The sequence below is a fragment of the Danio aesculapii genome, chromosome 15, assembly GCF_903798145.1.
Source record: "Danio aesculapii chromosome 15, fDanAes4.1, whole genome shotgun sequence".
Classification (NCBI taxonomy): Eukaryota; Metazoa; Chordata; class Actinopteri; order Cypriniformes; family Danionidae; genus Danio; species Danio aesculapii.
In genome coordinates, this window is record NC_079449.1 from 38,802,815 (window position 1) to 38,828,783 (window position 25,969).

Below are 25,969 nucleotides of genomic sequence, written 5' to 3' on the forward strand. Positions count from 1 at the left end.
TTACTACACCTCAATCTGCGGCTCGCTCACTCTCATACACACACAAACACACAGAGGAGCAGAACCTGCGTATGTTCGTCAACCTTTAAAACACAAACAGCTTCTTCCTCCTGATTTTACTCACATATATCAACCGAGCTTTGTTTAAAGATGGTAAGTACAACCTGGCTTTTATCTCCGTTTTTATTCCTAGCTAACGGTTTAGCCACTTTAGCATCCTGTCAGACAGTTTGACAGCTAGTAATAATTGTACTGCTCATTTAGAATTGCCTCTTTTCAAGCTGTAAAACGCATTCATAGTGTGTGTTTCATTAATGAAAGTGTAAATTTATCGATGTTTATTTAAACACCGCGTTAATTAGCCTGTAAACGCTATCAAATGTAATACAGCAACATGTGTGTGATAAAATCATACACTAATCTCCATCAACTAAAATTGATTTAGAAATTGATATATGAATGCATTTAGCTCATTCACTCTATCGCTCTCGTGCAAACTGAAGGCTGTCAATCACATGCGCACCAGTTTCTGTATTAGGTTTATTAACGTTACACATTCTTCAATACAAACAAGCTATTTTGTCACAAACTCGTCTAGAGGTTACAAATGTGTAATGAAATGCACCACACGCATGGTATCTGTCCATAACACTGTCTCCTATGTGCATATTATTATGCATGTAATGCATCATTCGTGTTGCCTTCACGCAGTGTTTCTGCTCATCTCGGTGTGTGAACAAGTGACTGGCTGCTAATTTTACATGGGCTGAGCTCATTGCCTTTAACAGAAGGATAAGTGTGGGCGTGGTGGTGTAAAAATAACCACCAGCAAAGCGTATGCGCTCAGGTTCCTCATTTCTGGAAGAATCTGCATTTTAGCTTGCTTTGCCTTCGCAAAGTTTGCAAACGTCCTGCAGATATGAGGTTCTCCATCTGGTGCATTTGCATGGGCCAAAGTTGCAACATGTAGGGTAGCTGTTGCTCACTGGTACAGAAAATCTGCAATTCAGCATCAGACGATCGTGTAGCTGTATAAGGCATAAATATGAATGGAGTGGGCTGTGAAGTTGCATATTGCAGCAGGTTGAACTGCAGTGACGAATCCTGGATGTCCCCCTCCCCCTTTTCCCCCTGCATTGAACCAAATCATAGCTGGTGCAGCAACACGCTGACACTGGATCTGCAGTGCAGACACACGCGCACACACATACTCACACTCGCTCATCAAATTGGAATGCAACTCAGAGAGACTCTTGTTGCATGACAAACATTTGTCCCCTCATGCTCCACTTAATCCACAGTAATTGCTGCAGTCATTGAAATGCGGTAACAGGCCTGAGAAGCAGCGCAGAATATGTTACCCAGCAGCAGCAGAGCCTGCCTGCATCCAAACCAGCCATTTAACCATCCGTGCAGCTGATCCTGGAGGGCATGTCTGTCTGATACCATCTTGATGGCGGGCCAACAAACCTCTCCACTAGCTTAAAGTTTGGGTTATAGATTTATTTCATTTTATCAGTGCTGTATGCGAAGGCAAACAGCTTTATTAGTGTTGTGTATTGCTGAGGGTGACACATTACTTATTATAGTCTTACAGATGAGGAACCGAGTTAAGCAGAGGTCAGATTTATAGTTCTCCTGCTTTTTAACTAACCTATTTCATAACTGTAACATGAGGCAATTTAATCATTACTTAACGTTAAAACAGCAATCATAACATTATTTATCAATATGTGGCTCTTTATGGATTCATGGAATCTCTTGAAATTAAAAATGTAAAACAAGAAATACGTTAGGACCATTGTTTTTGTTTACACCCCTCAAAAGTGTCTCTCTATGCGGCCGCTTTCCGTGGGTTCTACATCTGTAATAACAAACTTTATTTACTTCAGATTTTATTTTAGAGAGCAGGCATAACGTTCAGCTTCATTTTCTGTCTGTATTTACACAGCAGAGGCACAGTTTGTGCTAGTAGAGGTGTGATGCTTCCTGGTGACGTGGAGCACATCTGCAAATCACCTCATATCATGTTAGCTGACCAATCTATGCCTCTTGAGGGTGGGCCTTTTGTAGGAACTAGGAAATATGATAGTCATTTTCATGTTAGCTGAGTAGCAATATATAATTAAAGTAAGCTATATGAAAAAATAACATGCTTTTTAAGAAATGAAGCATGAGCAAACATTGCTTTGCACCCCAAGCCTTAAAAATACACTTTTTACTACCCCTTTAAGCAGATTAGCCTTGTTGAGCATGAGATTTTCTTTAAAAAACATTACAAAATCCCAAACTTTGAACAGTAGTGCATTTTGCAATATGAAGTTAAATATTCATTTATAAAAGATTTTTTTTGAAAGTTGGACCTTATGACATTTTAGTCACCATCCACATAGAAAAAGATTTAGGTCAATCCACAGAAGTTTAAAATAATTTCGACATTTCATCTACAAGACACCACTTTGTAGATAACAGGCTACATGAAAAAAATCAACAAGCTTCCTCTCGCATGGCCATGTAGATCGGCAAAACACCACTTTTTGGAAACGACAACAATGACAGATTACAGAGCTGCGATTGTGCTGCAGGCTCTGCTAAATGTATTAGTGCTATTACATCAAAACCTGGTGATGCTGTATTAAATAGATGACCAGTGGAAACGCATTAATTAACACGCATCAGATATTTTTAAATCCACTGTGTCCGGTTTATATCTGTACTCGGTACACCCGAAGGACTTTATGCACATGCTCCCTGCATTCTCCTGGGATTGTTGTGCATCCTGCAGCTTTGTATGTATTTGTTTACAGCGCCGCATATTGGTGTGGCATAGGTATTACACTGTTTTATTGTCTGGAGGAAGACATTTCCTGAAACAATGCATGTATGTACAACAAAACTTTTAGAATCTACAAAAAACAAAAAAACATAATTGTTGCCATTGTCTGAACTTATAGTTAGTCATCTTGTAAAATAAGGTAAAATTATAAAAAGGTGTTTTCGCTATCATATTTTATAAAATTAATTTTCTTTTCGGCTTAGTCCCTTTATTAATCTGGGCTCCCCACAGCGGAATGAACCGCCAACTTTTTCAGCACATGTTTTACGCAGCGGATGCCCTTCCAGCTGCAACCCATCTCTGGGAAACATCCATACACACTCATTCACACACATGCACTACGGACAATTTAGCCTACCCAATTCACCTGTACCGAATGTCTTTAAACTGTGGGGGAAACCGGAGCATCTGGAGGAAACCCACGCGAACGCAGGAAGAAAATGCAAACTCCACCCAGAAACACCAATTGACCCAGCCGAGGCTCGAACCAGCGACCTTCTTGCTGTGAGGCGACAGCACTACCTACCGCGCCACTGCGTCACCATTTTATAAAATGTTAAGTCAAACTAAAATGAAATAATTTTCCTTCGGCTTAGTCCCTTTATTCATCAGGGGTCACCACAGCGGAATGAATCGCCAAATTTTCTATCATATGTTTTACACAACGGATGCATTTCTAGCCTATGGCCAATTTAGTTTATTCAATTCACCCGTACCGCATGTCTTTAGACTGTGGGGGAAACCGGAGCACCCGAAGGAGACCCACGTGAACATGGGGAGAACATGCCACTGACCTTCTTGCTGTAAGGCGACAGTGCTAACCACTGAGCCACCATGTCATCCTCACCAAAGATATATTACATTTTAATTACTTTATTCCCCATACTGTATATCACCATTTTAATACATAATAGATAAAAGGTGAGGGCAACTAGTATTATAATACTGCTCGATTATGTGATAAATCATAAGATTATTTTGGTCAAAATTGTAGTTACGATTATTTAAAATGGTCATCAGTATGGTCATCATTAAATTGACCATATGACCAAAATTTTATGAAATTTCACAATTCTCATTGCCGAAGCAGAATGGGACAACATAAACAAAGATTTTGTTCTCAAAATGATGTAAAAAGAATAAAAAAAGAGGGTGTCATGGAGGCATAATCGCCTCACCGCAAGATGGTCGCTGGTTCAAGCCCCGGCTGGGTCAGTTGGCATTTCTATGTGGAGTTTGCATGTTCTCCCCGTGTTGCTGTGCGTTTCCTCTGGGTGCTTCGGTTTTCCCCACAGTCCAAAGACATGCGCTATAGATAAGCTAAATAGGCTGTAGTGCGTATGGGTGTTTCCCAGTGTTGGGTTGCAGCTGGAAGGCTATACGCTACGTAAAACAAATGATGGACACGTCAGCGGTTTATTCTGCTGTGGCCACCCTAGAATAATAAAGGAACTAAGCCGAAAAGCAAATGAATGAATAAAAAAATAGAACAATAGAATATAAAATATGCAAATGAATCCAACAATGCTTTAAGCATCATCACTTTAAGAATTAAAGTTGATTTGCTTATTAAAGCTACACAAGTCCTTAAGTCAGGAGCAGTGAGGGATTTTATTCTTGTCTTTTTTTATATGATTAATAAACATAGCAAGCAAACACTGTCCCTTCAAGAGCCACACTGGTCTGACTTTATGGTTTCATTTTCACTTGCCTACGTGTCACTACGTGTCACATTTTGACACATTTTTGCATTAGTTTGCCCATTTAGGCATGCACCTTCAGTTAAAAGATGATTTTACACATGCATGTTGTGCTAGTCTCTGAGGCTGAGCACAGAATAGCAAAAGCACGTTTATGCTTTAATTTATATATATATATATATATATATATATATATATATATATATATATATATATATATATATATATATATATATATATATATATATATATATATATATATATATATATATATATATATATTAGGGCTGCTCTATTATGGGAAAAATCATAATCACGATTATTTTGGTCTTAATTGTAATCACGATTACTCAAAATGATTACTGTTGAAGTCAAAATTATTAGCCCCCCTGTGAATTAAAAAAAAAATAAAAATTCCCAAATGATATTTAACAGAGCAATAATTTTTTTCACAGTATTCTCTATAATATTTTTTTCTTCTGGAGAAGGGCTTATTTGTTTTATTTTGGCTAGAATAATAGCAGGTTTAAATATTTTTAAACCTATTTTAAGGTCAATCTATATTTTTTTGATAGTCTGCAGAAGAAACTACTATAATTACCTTATTACCCTAATCAAGCCTTTGAATCAAACTTTAATCTGAAAACTAGTATCTTGAAAAATATCTAGTAAAATATTATGTGCTGTCATCATAGCAAAGATAAAATAAATCAGTTATTAGAGTTATTAAATCTGTTATGTTTAGAAATGGGTTGAAAAAAAAGTTTTCATTATACAGAAATTGGGGGAAACGGGGGGCTTATAATTCAGGAGGGCTAATAATTCTGACTTCAACTGTATATATACAGTTTATTTCCTCCCTGTAAATAAGGAAAGGGAGATAAATACAATAGAATAAAAATATAAAACAAACTGGTTTAAACATCTTCACTGTAAGGAAAAAACTTTAATTACAGCTACAAAAGTCCTTCAGTCAAGAGCAGTGAGTGATAGCAGGAATATTGCGCACTGTTTGATTAATGGTTTCACTTTCAAGTGTCTTTTGATTCTCAACTTTGTTTATTACATAAGTGAGGGTTAATATGAATAATCGCTAAACACCGCATTTTGAAAAAAATTTGCATGTAGTTGACTATTAAAGCGCTCACATTAAGATGACTTTAGATGTGTGTGTTTGAATGATGCGCATCCTATGCTGCAAAAGTTACTTTACAGTACATGCTTTTAGTCATTTTCACGTGGAACTGAAAAATGAACAAAAAACAAAAAATGTGGACAACTAGAAAGGGGGCGGTGTATGATGAAATAATTATTTTATCTCAATTAATGTTTTTTCATAATCGTTAGAAGCTGAAATCGAAACCGAATTTTCGATTAATTGCACAGCCCTAGTTTATATACAGTGTGTGTATATATGTGTGTGTGTGTGTATATATATATATATATATATATATATATATATATATATATATATATAAAAATTAGAGCCGCACGATTAATCGAAAAAAGATCGAGATCTCGATTCGACCCCCTACGCGATCCTAATTCAGCATTTATACGATTCTGCCAGTCATATTTTTAAGTTCAGGAGAGAAGCAAAGGCGGCTGCATAAGTCTTCACATTGTTTTATATACGTTGCTTAGCAACATGGACATCTCCAAATGGTGTTGAAAGAGTTACATACTGTATTCATAAGGTATAATTACCCAAAAATGTAATTTCTGTCTTCGCGTCCGCGAAAACATGTGACATGAGCTGATGACTGAGCTGTTACCACAGAGAGGGCGGGTGTGAGCCCTACTTAATGATAGACGCGCGCGCGTCTACTTTAGTGAACAGAACCTGCTTAGGCTGTGAATAACAGGTGATACAGTTGTAAATGACATTCTGTTTGGGGCACAGAGTGATTGTTTGGGAGCTGCGCGGGAGGTATTAACCGCAATTAGCATTAAAATGAAACCGAAAGCACCAACATCATTTAAATAATCATATCGCATTTTAGAGTTATGATTACGACCAGCACGTAAGATGTTTTTCTTTGATAGCGAACACAGAGTGTTGTAAATGAAAATAAATGTTTAACAGTGTCAGTATAACTACTGTAGCCTATATAATGTTGAATGTAATGCAGGAGGGAATCTGATAATGACAAATGTTTGATTTTACCAGTAGAAAAAAAATGGTCTAATAATGTTGTCAATGACTGATTGCAAGCATGTGTCAAACATAAAAATTCAACATTAGACTAACAGTAGACCTACACATAATATAATTGTTGTTTTACCATTTTACCATATTAAACTTTATTTTACATCTACAGAATCATGAGAATATATATATATAGTCTTACTAGTCAATTGGTCAACCGAACTATGCAGACCCACAATAAAAAAAAGTTGAAAGAGGTGGTCTAGAGAGCAGTTCAGTTGAGCACGAAACTGAAGACACAATGTCACTTTTAAGGGACTGTTTCATATATTTTTTACTCATTCTTACTTTTCACGAACTGTCACAGTTTATTAAAGAGGCAAACCCCTTGTTGCACATCAGCTGCCACCTTCAGAAAACCTCCTAAAGGGCTGCTCACACCGAACGTGAGGCGCACCACACTGCCTTTTCTGTTGACTAGAAAAAAGAAGCGTGGTGTGCTTTTTATGTTGCTAGGCAACCACTGAATTAGCTGGGGAATGTGCGAGAATGTTGCTGTTGTGAATAATATATTTTTAATATTTAATATTGTGATATTCAAGATTTGTGAGTCATGCAGCACTGGGTAACTCAAAACAGCAACCAGAAGTCTCTCCTCTATCTTCAAAAGTTTCCGTTGTTGTCTTGACAACACAAACACTGCAGGCACCTCAATGGAAACCCCGCCTTTGCTTTCATTTGATTGGAGAGGAAACAGAGCAGAAAAAGTGCATTATGTGAATCGCATCTGAATTTACTTTTTTCAATTGCGAGCACACTTCAGCGTGCAAGGAGAAAAACGCGAGGTGCGCAGGATGCATATGCAGCGCGCAAAATGTACACAGCTGTTAGTAAACCACTCAAAAAAGGCGGCTTAACGCAAAAAGCATGTTCGTTGTGATCGGCCTCTAATACATGATGTAGCATAATGACTTTAAAACTGCGTTTACAACAGACGTATATGAAGGATCAAATGCGAGTGATTTACATGTTAAGTCAATGGAAAGATACGAATAGACATCCTACAGCGATATTCGCCTATTAACCACCTATTGCGCAAGTCGCTCAAATCGATCGAGTAGGAAAACCTGAACTTCAGCAGACTTTCGCATTGCGTTATCCAAGTGGTGCCTTGCTCTTTTAGGGGAGTAATTATGACGCTAGTGCCTGTTAGTGCCGAGGGGAAATCCTCTTGCCGACACCGGACAACAGTTAATCAAACTGGCCACGGCTCAGTCTGAAGCACCGATGAAAGCCTCCATCATCCAGGTACAGTTTCTGGAGAAGTTGATGAACTAACAAAGCTGGGTGCACCTCTGAAAGGATCTAGCGGACTTAGATACGGCACTAAACTAATCTATGCTGTTTTTCAGCCTTCCTAAAGCACATAAAGCACAGCTATTATCTCAATAAAATCCATGTTAACCATTTAGCAATGATGCTAGAGTCACCGGGCAGACTGAAGCCCTGCCCATGTTGCTAATCCACGTCTATTGTGAAGTGAATTTGACGGCGAATGAAGCGAGTAAACTCAAAATTATTCACGCGTCTATTTTTACACAAAAATAGTGATTTATTTGTGAGTTCCACGTCAGGTTTGAACACAGTATATGAGCGTCAAAAGTGGCTGTTCAACAATAGATTTGCCTGAGTGTCACTGCATCCCAAATGACTCAAAATAATACAAAACGAAATCTTGTTTTCTTTGAACTACCATTTGCCCTTTGTCCGAGTTGTTTACATACATATAGAAAACAATGTAAAGGCTTGGCATGGTGGGCTTTAGTTTATCTGCTTCTCCTGTTTTCAAAATAAGAGTCCCACATTCATATTAAGTTCAAAATAAGCATAGATAAAATAAGGGGGACAAATTATGTTTGGTGTAATCAAAGAAGTAATGTAATGTAATGTGGCCACGTTCAGTGTGATTTGTAACAATCTTGATTTGGTCCAATTGGACTTTCTGGCTCAAATTGACAGGTGTAATAGCATCGCCCCTAACATTAGTAATGGATGGAATTGAGTTGAACAAACGATTGTTTTGAATGTGCCAGGGAGGTTTAGACTTTACACATTTAGAGGTGCAAATCCATGAATTGTGTAGTCAATGAAGAATAAACTGGATTACTTGAATTTTAACACACAGTATCTTTCACAGTATGTTAGTTTTTTTGGGGAATGATGAAGCAACATTCACACTAATGAGGGCAAGTGCCATTCATATCATGTTCAGTGCGTGTAGTTTAGATTTCTTGTTTAGTTTTTACTTTACCAAATTTGATAACCTTTAATCTATATCTGTACGCACATATCTTGCTGTGTTGTTGGGGTGACCATTTATATATCATCTGTTTCATTTCACAAATGGTGAGCCAAACGTATGTGAGCGAAAGTCATTGACTCATATGCGGATGAGTCAGACTCATGTCCGCTGTGTTCTTTAGATCATTTTACACCCTTCCCTTTTTAAGCTCCCAGCTTTATGAATCACCCGCCTTTGAATGCATGTTCTGGTGCCAGCTCTCAGAAAAGAGACGGATGAATCACTCCCAATGAATCACGTGCACAGATAAATCTTCTCCTCTTTAATAATTGAATAATGAACTCTGTGTCATAGAGAAGCGCATTCATTTAAGTGTGTCGCATTGATGACCCCCTAAGTGGCACTGTCTAATTATAACTGCCGTGGATATTTTTAAAGGAGTATTTTTGTGCATGTCCTTCATTATACTCATTTAGTCAGAGGTGTGTGTAGTATGTGTGTGTGAGTGCTGTAAAACTGGAGCTTGTCTACTGTTTTGGACTGATGTGAAACTGAGCTGACTGACTTTTTCTTTCTCTCCTTCTCTTTACCAATGCAGGCAGATCAGCTGACTGAGGAACAGATTGCTGGTGAGTGAACTCTGACGGCCTACTTCAAAATGGTCACTAAGGTCACTGATGCCTTCTTTTCACTGAACGGTATGGTTTAGTACAGTACAGTAAAATTCAGTATGGGTCACCCAGATCAGGCTTGTATTTCCACTGCCAACAGTAGCCTTAAGTGGTTACAACAATCTTAATCATGGTGTATGACAGAAAGAAGCCCTCTTGCTTGACAAACACAATCTTTTTTTAGCTCTGGTTGACCAAGATTCATTGCTGTGCATCATTTTTTTTATTTTGGAGTCAGGTCTTGGGTGAATAATGGCGTAAAAATGATGTTTCCTAAGTTGTCGTTCCCCTGGGTTGTTGTACACTCAAGTGACAATTCTCTGTAAACCAATTGTGTTCAACAGTGAATCTAGTTTAGAGTGAGACCAGTGACTAGTGCTGATGAGCATCACCTGTGTGCACCACCTGTCTCGAGTCCCACAGAGGAGCGGAAGTAAAAAAGGAGTGATGACAGAGGAAGACGAGAAAGGGCTCAGTTTGTTTGTTTAAACTACTTATTTAAAATGAGCTGAAACAACACAACTCTTTCGTTTTTTGGGGGGACAACTTAATTGGGTCACTTTTTTTTGATGGGCCATTTGTTGAATTTAAGTTACATTGCATCTACATGCTAACTTATTCTCATTAGATTATAAGTAGACTGTTAGGTTGGGGTTAGGGTATGTGTAAGTTGACGTACTTGCAAAGATTCTTACAGTCAGTTAAATGTTTGTTCAAGAAGCATATCAACATATATTAAGCAGGCAATCTACTAATACTCAAATGGACCATCAAAATAAAGTGTTACCCTTAATTGTTTTATGTTCAACCCACTTAAATTTGTAAACAACTAATAGATTAATGTTATTCCTTCATGTTGCCCCAACACAAATCCATTGTGATGTACCCAGCAATTTTTATAGTGTAGGCCTATCAGTTATGCGGTAGTCAGTCATGAGGGACAGCCGCCTCCATTTTTTTTTTTGTTTATTTATTGGTTTATTAAAAATTTTAACAATTGCAGGTTTCCCCCCCCTATTGCTTTCCTTGAACTGCAAGTTTTTTTTTTTTTTTACTACTGATAGTAGAAATGAACATAAATGCACACTACTGTACTCTACTATACTGTACTTTACCAAACCGTACAACTTAGAGGTAATAAGTTATAAGTTTGTCTTCTCTAAAACATCATCCGTGTACATACTGGAAGACATTTAATTACAAGACAAAAACGAGATGGTTGGGTTAATCCTACTACAATAAATTCAAATACCATGCCTAGAACAGCTTGTATAGTAAAAGGTGTTTTACTACTAAACTGGTTTGTAATTAAAGTCCAAGTAATTCACTTGGCAACACCAAACAACAAGTTTTGAAGGAGTGACAAACTAATTCTAAATCTAAATTTGCTTGAGATTTAGTGTTGAGAAACATTTGCTGAAAATCTGTCTTGTGTTGTTGTTCTCGATTCAGGAGCTCAGACCCTCTAAGGATGCTTGGTCATTTCAAAAGTTGCACAAAATGCCTTAAATTGTGTCAAAACGAATGAAGTGCAATTTAAAATAAAAAAGCTTGTGAGCCAAAAACTGACAATCTGTGTCATTTTAATTATAATAACATTTGTAATTTGTAACTTAATACAAGGTTTCCATTATATTGGGAACACTTGGACATGTGAGAGAATTAAGAGTGATATCCAGACCTGAAAAGTCATGGGAATTTGAAAGATCTTAAAAAGATCATTGGAGTTTCTGTAATGTCTGTTTATAATGAAATTGCACTATGCATATACATTCATAATAAAGAGTATAAACTCTTAGAACAATTTACTTTTTGAAACGTTTTGAATTATAATTTGTTTAAATCTATTGCCACTCCTAGTTTCTGTAAAAAGTTTTACCTAGTAGTGTGTGATGTTGATTCAATAAAATACATTTTATGCTGCCACTTTGTTCCTGTCTTAATAAGTGATTCATTGAATCATCAACCCCAGAGATTTTTTCCAAGTGGCTGATTTAATTAGAAATGTAGTGATTTCTTCATTAATAAATCATTAAGTCATTGACTCGATATTTTCAAAAACAGTACAATTGTGAAACAAAATGCTAGTGTTGCTAGCCGTAATACTACATGTTCTGTACTTCAAAACAGAGTTCAAGGAGGCCTTCTCACTGTTCGACAAAGATGGCGATGGCACCATCACCACCAAAGAGCTGGGCACAGTGATGCGCTCATTGGGTCAGAACCCGACTGAAGCTGAGCTGCAGGACATGATCAACGAGGTCGACGCTGATGGTAAGATCGATGCTTTCTATCCACAGCAATGTGCTGCCCTAGATATAGACCCACTAAATTAAGGTCTTTGGATCACTAGAAACTTCACAGTATAGTGTTTTGGAGCTAATTTTGCAGGATATTGACCCTACATAATATGAATTGGACACTCTATCCTCGATCAAACTGGTGTTAGATGACTTTCTCAGAAGGGAATCTTACATTTGTTGAGGATTGCCCTGTCAGTCCAAAATGTTTAGTTTTTTATGGTCCACCATATTACACACTAAAATGGCAAGAGCTGTCAAAAAATTTATTCTGATTGGCTACAAGCTGGAAAAGGATTTGTTTAGGTCTCTGGATTCTAGAATGGCAAATCCAGTGAAAAATCTTAAAATCAGTTCATGACATTGAATCTTTGAATATATTGAAAAGTATTGCCTGGAGCACTGGTGAAAAGATATAATAAATGAAGTTGATTTTCCATACAATATTGTGGTAAATTGTGATCATATGGTTTTGTTTGCTCGTAGGCAATGGAACTATAGACTTCCCAGAGTTCCTAACCATGATGGCGAGAAAAATGAAGGACACAGACAGTGAAGAGGAAATCCGAGAAGCTTTCAGAGTCTTTGACAAGGTGAGGACATGTCACCGGTTACAGCAGCTGCCGTGAACATGAAACCAGATGAAGTACTGATTTATGAAAGATAATTAATCATAAATGATCTTATTGAATATGCAAGGGCAACTTGTAAGTAACACAACATTGTTAAACAGATTTTTTTAAAGGACCAAGTTAACCGAAAACCAGTCAAAATATTAAAGGCTTCCTCAAATAATCAGTCAACCAGACAAGCCGCTGAGTAATAGATTTGAAAGCTGTTTACTTTTTTTTTTTTTTTTTTTTTTTTACCCTTTCAATTTATTTCAGTTTATTTTTGGTAGTTATACCTGTTAAAGGTGCTACATACAGCATTTTTAACAGGTATAACTACCAAAAATAAACTGAAATGAATTGAAAAAGGGTTAAAAAAGTTTTTGACTTTTCTAAAGCATAAAAATACCATAATATGTTTGCAGATATTTAAGAAACATGCTAAGTGGACATTCTTATTTATCTGAAAAACAATGCTGAAGTCAGATATTCTGCTTTGAAAATGTGTTTTCTGTGCTGGAACGCTGTCTTTGTTTTGGTCATTTTAACCCACTCAATGCCAGTTTAGCCAATTATATTTCAGCACCCCGGGTTGCCTTGGTGGAAAACAGCATATTTCAATCAATCATTCAGAAAGGCTCTAAAAGCATGCATCCGTGACCGAAATGCGACCTCAGGTGTACAGTAGCAGACTCCAAAATGAGACGAGGATTCAGTTCCACATGAGGTTATTATTTAGCAAATGATGTATTACAAACGTAAACATTAAGTGAGCGGGTTACATTGCAACCGTGTGACCTAAAAACACACTTCGTGATGAGCAATTTGGCTGTTTGCACCAGACGAAACATGACAGAAATTTAAATACAGCCATTCAGAAGCACAGAATATGCACTCACTCACGAAATGGCAAGGTTTATAATCTATTAAGATAAAAAAGTTCAATTTCAAATATTTTATTTTCAAGATCTGAGGTAAACTGCACTCAGCAGTGAAAGTGAAACCGAAATCGCACACATTATTTAAATGATCATATCGCATTTTGGAGTTACGGTTACGACAAGAATTTGATCTGTTTTTTTCTTTCATTTCGAGCATTTCAAGTGTTGTGCATGAAAATAAAGGTTTAATAGTGTCAGTATAACTACTCTAGCCTATCTAATGCTGAATATAATGCAAGAAGTAATCTCACAAAGACAAATGCCTCATTTTACCAGTGGAAAAAAATGGTCTAATAATGTTGTCAATAACAAATGGCAAGCATATGTCTCAAACATAATAATTCAACTTTAGAATTATGAATGGTTGTATTCTGTTGTCAGTCTACCATATTCAGCCCTACCATATACAGTAAAAGCAATCTATTTAAGTTTAGAATATTTTTGGTGGTTTGTGGGTAAGTAATGTGTGTGATATTTGTAAGAAACAGTCTGTGACACCAGAGAAAGGATCTCACTGCACAGGAATGAAAAATCTGTGTAGATCACACAATCTTGCAGCCGGAGCAGGACAATGTGTAAAAGTTGTGGGTGGTAGTGGAAAGAAACTTGCTGTCAGTGGAAGAGATACAGAATTTAGCAAGTTTTGAGACTGAAAACTGCAAGCTTTCCTTTGACTGTTGAACATCTTTGAGTTTCTATCAGTTGTTGACCATTGTTTAATAGATACAGTAGGTGTAGTCTGAATACTGACTTATACTGGACACAGTTGCAAGTTTTCTTGGGTGCGCGTGACAAAGATGACATCACAATGCTGCCAGAAGTTCTAGCTTTGAGCACACATGATCTCATTTCTGTCTGGTGGGGTGCACAATATTTTTATGTAACTTCACACACTATTCTGCTTCCAAAGATGCACAGCTTTAAGCTGACTCAGTACTACAGGGCATGTGCCCATATTTTTAGGATTCCAAACCAGCTGCCCTCAAATCCTTTATTTAAAAATTTTTTTTTTTTAAAGATTTGTGGAACAACAGTACATGTATTCCATAGTGCTGTGACGGTAACGGATTTTCTGTTACCGCGGTGATGAAGCAAGAAATCATGCGGTATGTCGGTTAACCGCGCACATATACACACATACATACATATACGTATATATATATATATATATATATATATATATATATATATATATATATATATATATATATATATATATATATATATATATATATATATATATATATATATATATATAAGCATTTTTAACGCACCGCTGTAATTTCTATATCCCAGTCCCTTTATCAACATGTTTAATACAAGTCATTATTTTAAATATTATGACTTGAGAATATGATTTTACCTCAGCGCTGCATTTTTCTCCTTCACCCTCGCGAGTTCAGGTGACGGAGTGTTGTGAAGTAGTTAAACTCTCCTCAGTTTAATTTACAGTGTCAAACTGGCACAGGAATATCAGTATATCAATATAGGCTTTGCTAAAAGGCTGGTCAAATGTGGGTCTTTTTTTACAGAAGCTATAAACAGACGCATGTGCTGCGACCCCGGTGATGAGTCAACAATCGCATATATTTGACTTATTTAAAGTAGGCTATAGGCTATAGCATATAATAATTGTGTGTAAAGAAGTTTATTAAAAATGTAGCTAATATATCACAGGGGTTTGTGTAGCAATTACAGTGGAGCATTAATTAAATCCTTTTTTTCGTGGAGCGAAACAAACACTGCACAGTTGTGTAGCGGATGGAGACGCACAAAAATATACAATTCATATATTTTCGTCGGAAGAAAAATATTCTTTAAACGAATTTAGTTTTGTACAATTTGTATCTTAGTTTTTGTCGGTCAGTTATTTACAAAATAAATAAGAATAACTAATAACCTTTGAGGTGAAGCGATGTGCCTCAGGGTCCGCTATATGCCGCGGCCAAAACACAAACTGGTCTGTTAAATACAATCGTAATATAAGTGAAATATTCAGTTTCGAATATGGAATCTTTGTTAACTGCATGATCAAAATTAAAAGAGCAGCCTGTATTATCACTCTTTATGACAAACATCCATTGATCGGTCAATAGATAGACCTCATCAATGACATATTAAGCATGGACATTTTAAAGGACAAGTTACTTTGCGCTGTGAGATGTGTCCATGACTTTAAACATTAAAGCAATAATCAAGTGTGCTCAGGTTATGTACCTTATGGAGTCACTCTCTTAATATTGGATATTTAAGAAGCATAAAACGCTGTTATGAAACAAACTCTCTTATATCTGCTGGTGCTGCTATTAAAACTCAGATCTCCGGTTATGCTGGTGCAGCCGTTAATACACGGTTCAGGTAATCAAAAAGCCAGCTCGCCTACATGATGTTTAATTATGGGTGGGTCGCAGGTGGATAAGTTCAATCATTGGTTATGCAGACTTTGCCTAAATTATCAAAAAGTTCAAACGCTTTGATTAAACTAAAGCGAAACTGACCGATCAATGGATGTTTGCCATAAAGAGTGTTAGTATAGGCTGCTCTTTTAATTTTGATCATAAAGTTAACAAAGATTCCATATTCGAAACTGAATATTTCACTTATATTACGATTGTATTTAACAGACCAGTTTGTGTTTTGGCCGCGGCATATAGCGGACCCTGAGGCACATCGCTTCACCTCAAAGGTTATTAGTTATTCTTGTTTATTTTGTAAATAACTGACCGACAAAAACTAAGATACAAATTGTACAAAACAAAATTCGTTTAAAGAATATTTTTCTTCCGACGAAAATATATGAATTGTATATTTTTGTGCGTCTCCATCCGCTACACAACTGTGCAGTGTTTGTTTCGCTCCACGAAAAAAAGGATTTAATTAATGCTCCACTGTAATTGCTGCTACACAAACCCCTGTGATATATTAGCTACATTTTTAATAAACTTCTTTACACACAATTATTATATGCTATAGCCTATAGCCTACTTTAAATAAGTCAAATATATGCGATTGTTGACTCATCACCGTGGTCGTCTGTTTATAGCTTCTGTAAAAAAAGACCCACATTTGACCAGCCTTTTAGCAAAGCCTATATTAATATACTGATATTCCTGTGCCAGTTTGACACTGTAAGTTAAACTGAGCAGAGTTTAACTACTTCACAACACTCCGTCACCTGAACTCAGCGCGAGGGTGAAGGAGAAAAGTGCAGCGCTGAGGTAAAATCATATTCTTGTATGATAAATCATAAACTTGTATTAAACATGTTGATAAAGGGATTGGGATATAGAAATTACAGCGGTGCGTTAAAAATGCTTATTTTCTGTGGAGCGATTGATTTGAGTTAGTAGGTCTGCTTTATTAAAATAAGCTTAAAATAAAAACAGCCTATGCTGGTTATTAAAAAGGATTCAGTGTTTTCGTTTTGTAATCTAAATTTGTAATTTAAGTGGAAAAAACTTAGGGCAGGCCTTTTATTTAGTTTATTCTGTTTTTCTATACAATCCTAAAAGATTCACAAGCAAAAAAATAAAAATAAACTAAAATGGGCGGTAATGACGGTAATAACCACATCACCGCGGTTGACATCTCATTATGGCGGTATGGCGGTGATGCGGTTACCATCACACCCCTAGTATTCCACTGCGTCTGGCCAAAAAGCTTGCATGGTGCATGAACACACCAAGTGGATGACCGCTGACTGAAACGAGAACATATGAAGAGTTCAGATGCAAAAACCTCTAAGTGCGTATGAAATTTCCATGAAAAATGGACGTTTTTCTCAGCCTCCTTTGTTTATGTTGTGGTATTTTACTTTCAAGACCAGGAAAAGGACTTATTCTTTGCCATAAAAGTGATATTTCTGAATGTACACCCAGGGGACTGATAAAAATACTCAATTTAGAGGAAAATTGCAGACGGCATTTCTAGGTTTTTGTATCTAAACTCTTCATATGTTCTGCGCCTGTGTAAGAGGATGTATTTTCTATACCTGCAGGTTGCAGTATTTGTATTGTCATTCAACAAATGGAAACCAGAACTAGTGCAGCACACATACACACCTATAAACAAAGCTGTGTTTAATTTACCTACCATTTCACAGAACGATTCGCTCATGCAAAGGTATGTAAGGGCACTTTAACAGCTAGATGTAGGTTTGAGAACCTGGCGCTTGGATCTGTGCCAAAACGGTCAGTCCGAGATCACCTGAAAAAGGTGGTCTCAGCTTGGTTGAAACAAAATCGATCCAATACGATCCAATTAACTAACAAACCAGGCTATATTACTGCGTATTATGGTTATGTAATGGTGTATATATACAGTATGGCTATGAGAAGAGAGAATGAGCAAGGAAAGATATCATTCATACTGGTAATTGTGGGATTCATGTCAATTACGAAAGTGAGAACATGCTTTCTAGCAACTATTAAAATAAATCAAAATAATCATAAAAATTTTGGTTTATGCGACTTCTGATATACAGTACAGTGGGCGAAATAAGTGTTCAACACGTCACCATTTTTTCGTCATCATTTTTTTGGAATGGCCCAGCCAATCACCTGATTTGAATCCAATAGAAGATACAAAAATAAAGATCAGATTTGATAGACAAAACCCATAGAACCATCAAGATTTTTACAGTCTGTTGAAGTCTATGAAAAACTCACACCTGAGCAATGCATGACTTCATTCTCCATATGAGAGGCATCTTCAAGCTACCATCACCAAAAAGCTTTTTAAAGTATTAAATACATTTCAGTAGTTCAGTACTTTCTATCATTCCATTGTTACGATCTTCAGGTGTGAAATCACCCTAAAATCCATATGGCTTACAAATATTGGAAAAATGTGATGAAATGGCAGCTAGCTTCTTTGTCTTCCCTCCTGACTAGTGGCTTTTGCTTGTTCTCCTCAGTTCAGTATTTGTGCTTGTACTCTGATTTGTAGCTGATCAGCCAATCAAAGCTCTCTCTCTCTCTGAGGCCTCCGATCTTGTATTCTGAATTCTGTGAGCTCCCACAGACAGCTTGACATTGCCCAACTGACCATAGGCTAGAGCTACACGATTCTGGCTAAAATGGCTTTTGTTTTTTGCCTAAAATCAAGATCGTGAATTTCTCACAGTTCTGTAGACGTAATTAATATCAGTAGGCTAATATTAATATTATTACCTAATTACCTAATATTGTTATTCACAGCCTATGCAGGTTCTGTTCCCTAAAGTAGACACGCACGCATCTATCAATAAGTAGGGCGCGCGCCTGCCTGCCCTCTCTGTGGTAACAGTTCACGTGTGTTTTCGCGGACATTACAAGAAGGCAGAAATGACATTTTCGGGTGAATTGTACCTTATACTGTAAATACAGTATGTGACTCTTTCAACACCATTTGGAGGTGTCCATGTCGCTAAGCAACATATGTAAAACAATGTGAAGACTTATGCAGCCGTCTTTGCTTCTCTCCTGAACTTGAAAATATGACTGGCAGAATCGCAGAAATGCTGGATTAAGATAGTCTAGGTAGTCGAATCGAGATTGTGATCTTTTTTCGATTAATCGTGTAGCTCTACCATAGGCTTGGTGTACAGTATATCGGCTGTGATCCGATTGCAAATGCAGTTTTGTTCAGATTTCTTTGATTACATCACATTCTACAGCAGTTTCGCAGGAACACTCAGTGAGTACTTTTGAAATAAACAAGTCAGTGTTACGTGGCTTATGAGCAAGTGCGAAGCAAGTGAATGGAAAAAGATGTGGATGGCAGCTACGATTTTCATCATTTGTATGTTCTAGTACATCACTGTGAAGTAGGAATACCTTGTTTTTGATGCACTTTTTTTTTTAAACTTACAGGTTATCTTAATGTTCACAATAGGACTGTATGCAGAGACTAGATTTTCTTTTGTGTCTGCTTGGACCCACTTGACCATGTGTGCATTTACCAGTATCGCCAATATTGTGTGCACGTCCATGGTATGAACAGGCTGTTGTAGGCATCTTGGGACTGCACTACTTTTCAGTAGATGCTGTACCATTAACAGGCACAAATGTTCAATTTCATTATTTTTTTTTAATGAACGAGTAGTGAAGTGATGTAGCAAGTAAACAATTCAAGTCAAGAAAGAACCGAAAGTGTCCAGCTGTAATTTCCCTACATTTCTCAAATATTTGCAATTGATATGGATTATTGAATAATCAGTTCAGTTAGTTTTTATTAATTTCCCGAAGGCACTTTGATTGTAGCATACAAGCATATCACACAAAATGCACAAAACACACTGAACAATACAAATCTACTCTTAATTGAAAAACTTTACTGCTGAGGGGATAAATGAAAGTTTGAACTGATTGGTTTTATTAATAGATGTTTTGTATCAAGTACAAGAATGGAGAAGATGCATAGGATGGGAATCATCTGACTGAATATTCTGAGCTTTACCCAAAACTTGTCTATGGTATACAGACCTGTAACCAGCCTGGTAAAAAGGGGTGGTTCTTTTTTCTCAAAAAGAGGACCTTTTTGAAGTTATTTACCCATTTTAGTGACCTTTTAAGCACTATTTTTTGTCGGATGGCCATCATAACCACACATTTTGATATACCAAAAATATTTCATAAAGATTTATAATAAAGAAATGTGAAAAAATACTTTTTTTTAAATACATATGTGTTACATCATGAATAATTAGAAAAACATAGGAATCTATTAAAGTTTTAAATTTCAAAATTTAGCAAATAACAAATAACATTTATTAGGCAAATAACAAACAGGCTAGCAAATTCAACTTTCCTCAGTTCCACTTGACCATTTAAAAAAAAACAAACAAACAAAAAAAACATAATAGTAGTAGTAGTAGTAGTAATAATAAAAATAATATTGTAGAGCTTCACAATTTTTCTAGCCTCTCTTGTAAAAAATGTACATTTGAAAATTCATGGATAACAACAATAGCCAAATAAGTAGTTTCAATATGGTCCACTTTTGATGCTTCACACCTTTTTATTGCTCATTTTTTTGTTTTAAGCATAAGGTCCAAGATTTAGAATAAAAGTTCACTTGCGCCAGATAGTAAAATAAGAATATTGGTTTGCATTGGCCAAAACTGAAAAGCTGCACAGAATACTCAGCCAACAGAGGAATTTGCTTGGTCTTAAAGCCTTTTCGATGGGTTATTTTCATTTATGATGGCATAACAGTCAATATAGGACAAATTAGGTCTGTAAAGGGTGGGTCTTCTTTAAACAACTGTTGTTTTTCACATTTAGAGAACTGAACTAACAAAGCAAAGAAAAAAAGAACAGTGACTGAATGTAAGAACTAAAAAATGAGCATCAGTGATTTATCTACATTGAATGATCTTCATTTCTGCAAGGAGTACAGTCTTTGCTGTCCCTTTTTTACACAATATTAGTATTTTTAAATGCCAATTAATAAGTATTACAGACATATTTGCAGGAGTGAATTCCTCTATGGTGAGTGTCACTTACGGTGAAAAACGCTGCTTTGTTTACACGCCTGTTTCATTTGATGTGTTCACGGACAGCTCTTTGGTTCAGTCATGAGGTGACAACACTGTTGAGTTTCATCTGTCCTAGTTATTTGCTTTCAGCTTGGTGTGTCCCAGTCTTAAGAAGATGCTTTTATCTTTTTTTTTTATTTTTATTTTTTTTTTATCCAGTTCATTCAAGAAATCAACATGACGTTTATGGTTAGAGACCATTTTCTTTTTATATTCTCTGTTTCTCAGGATGGAAACGGCTACATCAGTGCAGCTGAGCTCCGTCACGTCATGACCAACCTGGGCGAGAAGTTGACGGATGAGGAAGTGGACGAGATGATCCGAGAGGCAGATATTGACGGAGACGGTCAGGTCAACTACGAAGGTGAGATGGATATTTATTCGTATTTAACCAACGTCACATTCATGCAAACTTGAGTCAGTTTTGTACTTATTTCAGGAGTGAGATTAGATGGTGTTCGTGTTTTAATTTGTTTTTTAATTGGCCCTCCAGAGAAATTGGGTTGAGATTCATTCTTTACACCTGCATTGAATGTTCAACACATCAGGTCTTGAATATGATGGTGTAATGAAATGCAGTGCCAGGGTGATAAGTCTAAAAATAGCAGGGACTTGTACCTGATAATTAGTGGTGTTTGCTAGGCAAGTGTCAGGCTTGCATCTTTATTTCCAATGCTGTTTTGAATCTTATACCTTTTAAATATTAAACTTGAACTCAGTCTGTTCATCAAATAATCATGAAATATGTTTCCTGGTTTTCACTAAAGCTTTAAGCAGCACAGTTGTTTTCGACATTGATAGTTGTAGTAATAAATATTTCTTTAGCATCAAATCATCATATTTAAATGATTTGTGAAGCATTATGTCACATTGAAGAGTAGGGTGATGAGGCGGAAACTCATTTTTGTCAACAGGAGAATGAATTAAAATTATTTTTACTGGCAATGGAAAGTGGTTATTTTAAATTGTAATACTGTTTTACCCTATTAGTTATTTTGTGTACTTTTAATCAGATATGAGACCTTAGTGACCATAAATTTGAAATTTAATGTATAGTTTGCCATACACATCTGTGTTTAAGTGATACTTGAATACTTTTATTTTTTAAATTAATCCAGTTCATGTGAAAATAATACAATAAACGACATGGTTGTGCATACCAGACAAAATCTATAGATTTGTTTTGTTGTTTCTGTGTCTAATATTTAAAAGAATCTGCACACTAATGATTTTGAGACTATAGGAGCTGAAAAATTAAAGGGAAACCTCACCCAAAAATTATCATTTGTTTACTGTTTACTCAGCCTGAAATGGTTCTAAATCTTTGGGATTCTTCTGTTGAACACAAAAGTTATTTAGAAAAGTCCTGAAACCTGTAACCATTGACTTCCGTAGTCTTTAAGTCAATACTTACAGCTTTCAGCATTTTCAAAATGTGTCTTCCATTGTGTTCAAAGAAGAAAGAAGCTCAGACAGGTTTGGATTAGGGCTGCACAATATATCGTTTCAGCACCGATATCGCAACGTGTCCGCAATAGTCACATCGTAAGATATCCAATGTTGAGTCATGATTATAGTTGACCAGAAACCGCAGGTCAAAACACATGAGATTTGTGGAGAAACCGAACTTAACCCTAATTGAGTGAACGTTTCTCATTTGCATGTGTTTTTGAGGACTGTGAAGAGAGTTTTAAAGCATTTTAATAGCACATAAAGAAATTGAATACTTATTTGTTAAAGCACTGTTTATTTCACTTTAATATTTGCTGCATTGTTTATGACTGTAGTTTGTTAATCATATGTAAATAATAAATTACATAAAATATATTTATATTTCAATCCCCTACAAAATCATTCCAGTCCAAATGAATGACTCACCTGGTGAATTAAGTCACCTGGTGAAATTTACATTTACATTTACATTTAGTCATTTAGCAGACGCTTTTATCCAAAGCGACTTACAAATGAGGACAAGGAAGCAATTCACACAACTATTAGAGCAGCAGTGAACAAGTGCTATAGACAAGTTTCAGGTGTGTAAAGTCTAAGAAGCAAAGCATTAGTAAAAAATTTATTTATTTATTTTTTTTTTTGAGAGAGAGAGAGAGAGAGCACAGTTAGTGGTATAGCCAGAGAGGCAGTTGCAGATTAGGAAGGAAAGTGGAGACTAAACAAATTTAAATTGTATTTATAATCGCAATATTTATTGCGGAGAGAAAAAAAAAAATACCGCAATGTCAAATTTTTCCAATATTGTGCTGCCCTAGTTTGGATAAAGTTACGGGCGAGAAGACGATGACAGAATTTTCATTTTTGGATGAACTATCCCTTTTTACAAATAATTAAAATAAAACGTACAATTTTTATTTAAAGTTTAAAATGTAAATTTAATCAATTGGAACTACTTGTTTAGTAAACAATACTACAGTAGGTCTTGCATATGATGCATGTAAAGGCTGAAAATATTCTTTACAAATTTAATATATTTATATTATAGTATTTTATATTTATATTTATAGTATATTAGTATTAGTATTAGTAATAAGTATATACAAATATGTTAATAACTATTAATATAATAATTTACAAATACAAATAAGGTCTCACTTATTTATTTATCGACTGGGGTGATCAAGTCAAATTCTACGCAGTGCATCTGCATAAAATTTATTAAATACAAGCATATATAAATATGACAGAGCAAAGATAAAAGTGACATAAACAGCACTTTATGGTTTTCTGGGGACTCAAATATAGAAATTGAACTATCAAATGCAAAATAAAATGGTCATTATTGTATAAACGAGAATTGTATTATCGATGCTCAAACGATATATTGTTCAGCCCTTGTCCAATAGCTACTGAAAATCTGTAACGGTACTGTCCAATAAATTCCTATCAGTGAATGTGTGTATAAAGGTATATAAATGTGACTTTTATTTGTCATCATGATGATCTGTTTATTGTGACTTATTGTGAATCTGTTTTTCTCTCTTTACAGAGTTTGTCCAAATGATGACTGCAAAGTGAAGAATTGTCTTATTCTGTATCTCTCTTTCTCTCTTACATTGCTTGTCCTACTAAGATCACTCTGTCTTTAAAAAGAAAAAAAATCTAAAGTTTACTTCAGAGAGTTATTAGAATGTCAAATTCTGTGATCTCTTACCAAAAAAAAAAAAAAGTATATCAAATTTTAGAAACAATTTGTGGAAAAATACTAGTAGAATCGTCCCAGCAGAAGTGAATGGACCAAGCATAACTGCATGAGCCCTTTTGGAGCAAACGTCTCCAGACCTGACAAACATTTTGAGGACAGAACTTTAGTCGCACACGAGTTGAAGTCCACGCAGCGTTTTAAACGCAGAGAACATCTCCTTTCATGAGTGTTCTTTCATCACTCAAAAATAGAGTACATTAAAATAATAAACCTATAATATTGATAATGCTAAAACATTGTGGTAAATAGTCCAGGGTCACAGTGCTGCCTTCAATATAAAGTGAGCAAAAACAATTGCGTGTGACCCCTGTGGTGAAGTCATGCATTTGCGTATTGCCTTCTCCTTTTTAAGGCTCCAAACGGAACAAAAACCGGATGTTTCTGAAGACGTACATATTGTAAAAACCTGACGTCATACTCATACTCTGTAAAATGGCGGCGTACGACTTAAAAGAGTGTCTTTATGGGCTATAAGGCATGTACTTGGTTGCCAGTGGTTTCTGTTGGCTGGCTTAAACCTTTATTTTAATGTGGTCTGATGACTTCAAACTTTGTGTGAGCGTCGAGATGCAAAGTATGTACAGCAGAATGGAAACGTGACGGAATAGCATTACTGTATAAATACATAGTTGCATAGATAATCACAATGCTCTCAGTGTTATGCTTTCAAAATGTACCGTTCTCCAATATTAACGTCTGGTAAGCTTTGCATCGCCTATTGTTCTAGTTAGGTCTGTGACTTTTGTTTGATCCATGGTCTTGAAACGTGCCATAAATACTCGTAAAGCATCAACTTTGTTGCAAGAGATCTTGTTGTCAATTAAGAAGTATGTTATCAATCTATGAATATACACACAAATATCTCTATATCTATATATATTTGCACTTTGGTGTAGATTATACAGTAAACCACAAAAGAGGAAACTGCTGCTGCTGCTTCTGCTGCTTTTATGGCTCATTTGTCTCTTGCTCTCGTGGGTTTGTCACAATTTCTTGTCAAGTGCTTCGAAAAATTTTCATTTGCGCTTTGCTTACAAGATGACGATAAACGGTGAAACCCGTGGGTGATTTTCGAGGGGGCGAACAGACAACGTCTCCAATTATGTTGCTAGTAAGACTATGAAGGGCTTGTCATTGGTCTAATAATTGGGTTATTTATTTCTCTTTTTTTCTAGCCAAACTGTATTACTCCCGTGGAAGAGCTTCACGTAGCATATCTTACTCTGTTAATGCCGGTTTTGTGATGGCAGGGTTAGAAAGTGAGCAGCCAGACGGAGAATACTGGACATGTGAAATCTGTATGGATAATATGTGAAATATGTATCGGTGTTTTCCAATAAAATATATGTATATGTTTATGCATACACTGTTGCGTTTGTCATTCATGTTTTCATGTGCAACCTAATAGGTTTTGTCATTAGCTGCTAACTAATCTCACTCTTTAGGTCTCATGAACTATATTTGGCAACTCACAGGATTGCGCTGGATGGAGCTCTAATCTGGGGTTAAATAGGGACGAAGATCCTTTTCCCTTTTGCATAAGATGTCACTGCCGTTTTAATTATGTGTGGTCATACAAGAGGTTAACTCGGGACACCTCAGACCGCCGAGAAGGACCTCATTCAACCTTTTGCTAATGTATTTCACTTTAAATTGGAGTTTTATGAGTGAGTGTTTTGTGGAATGAGTCTCACTGGTCGAAGGGATTTTATTGGTTTATCTG

The 25,969-nt window shown here is 36.1% G+C and overlaps 1 protein-coding gene across 2 annotated transcripts; it reads left to right on the forward strand.

The window, feature by feature from the left end:
* Positions 1-25,610, forward strand: calm3a (calmodulin 3a (phosphorylase kinase, delta)). 2 transcript variants are annotated; one of them, XM_056473432.1, is made up of 6 exons: positions 1-153; positions 9,586-9,616; positions 11,789-11,932; positions 12,445-12,551; positions 21,258-21,393; positions 24,031-25,610. In XM_056473432.1, exons 1-6 carry the CDS (start codon positions 151-153, stop codon positions 24,057-24,059), a joined length of 450 nt encoding a protein of 149 aa, XP_056329407.1. In that variant the 5' UTR covers positions 1-150; the 3' UTR covers positions 24,060-25,610. The 2 variants fall into 2 exon arrangements, with proteins under 2 accessions (XP_056329407.1, XP_056329406.1); XM_056473431.1 differs by lacking the exon at positions 1-153 and having other exon boundaries at positions 9,580-9,616.
* Positions 25,611-25,969: the final 359 nt, after the last annotated feature.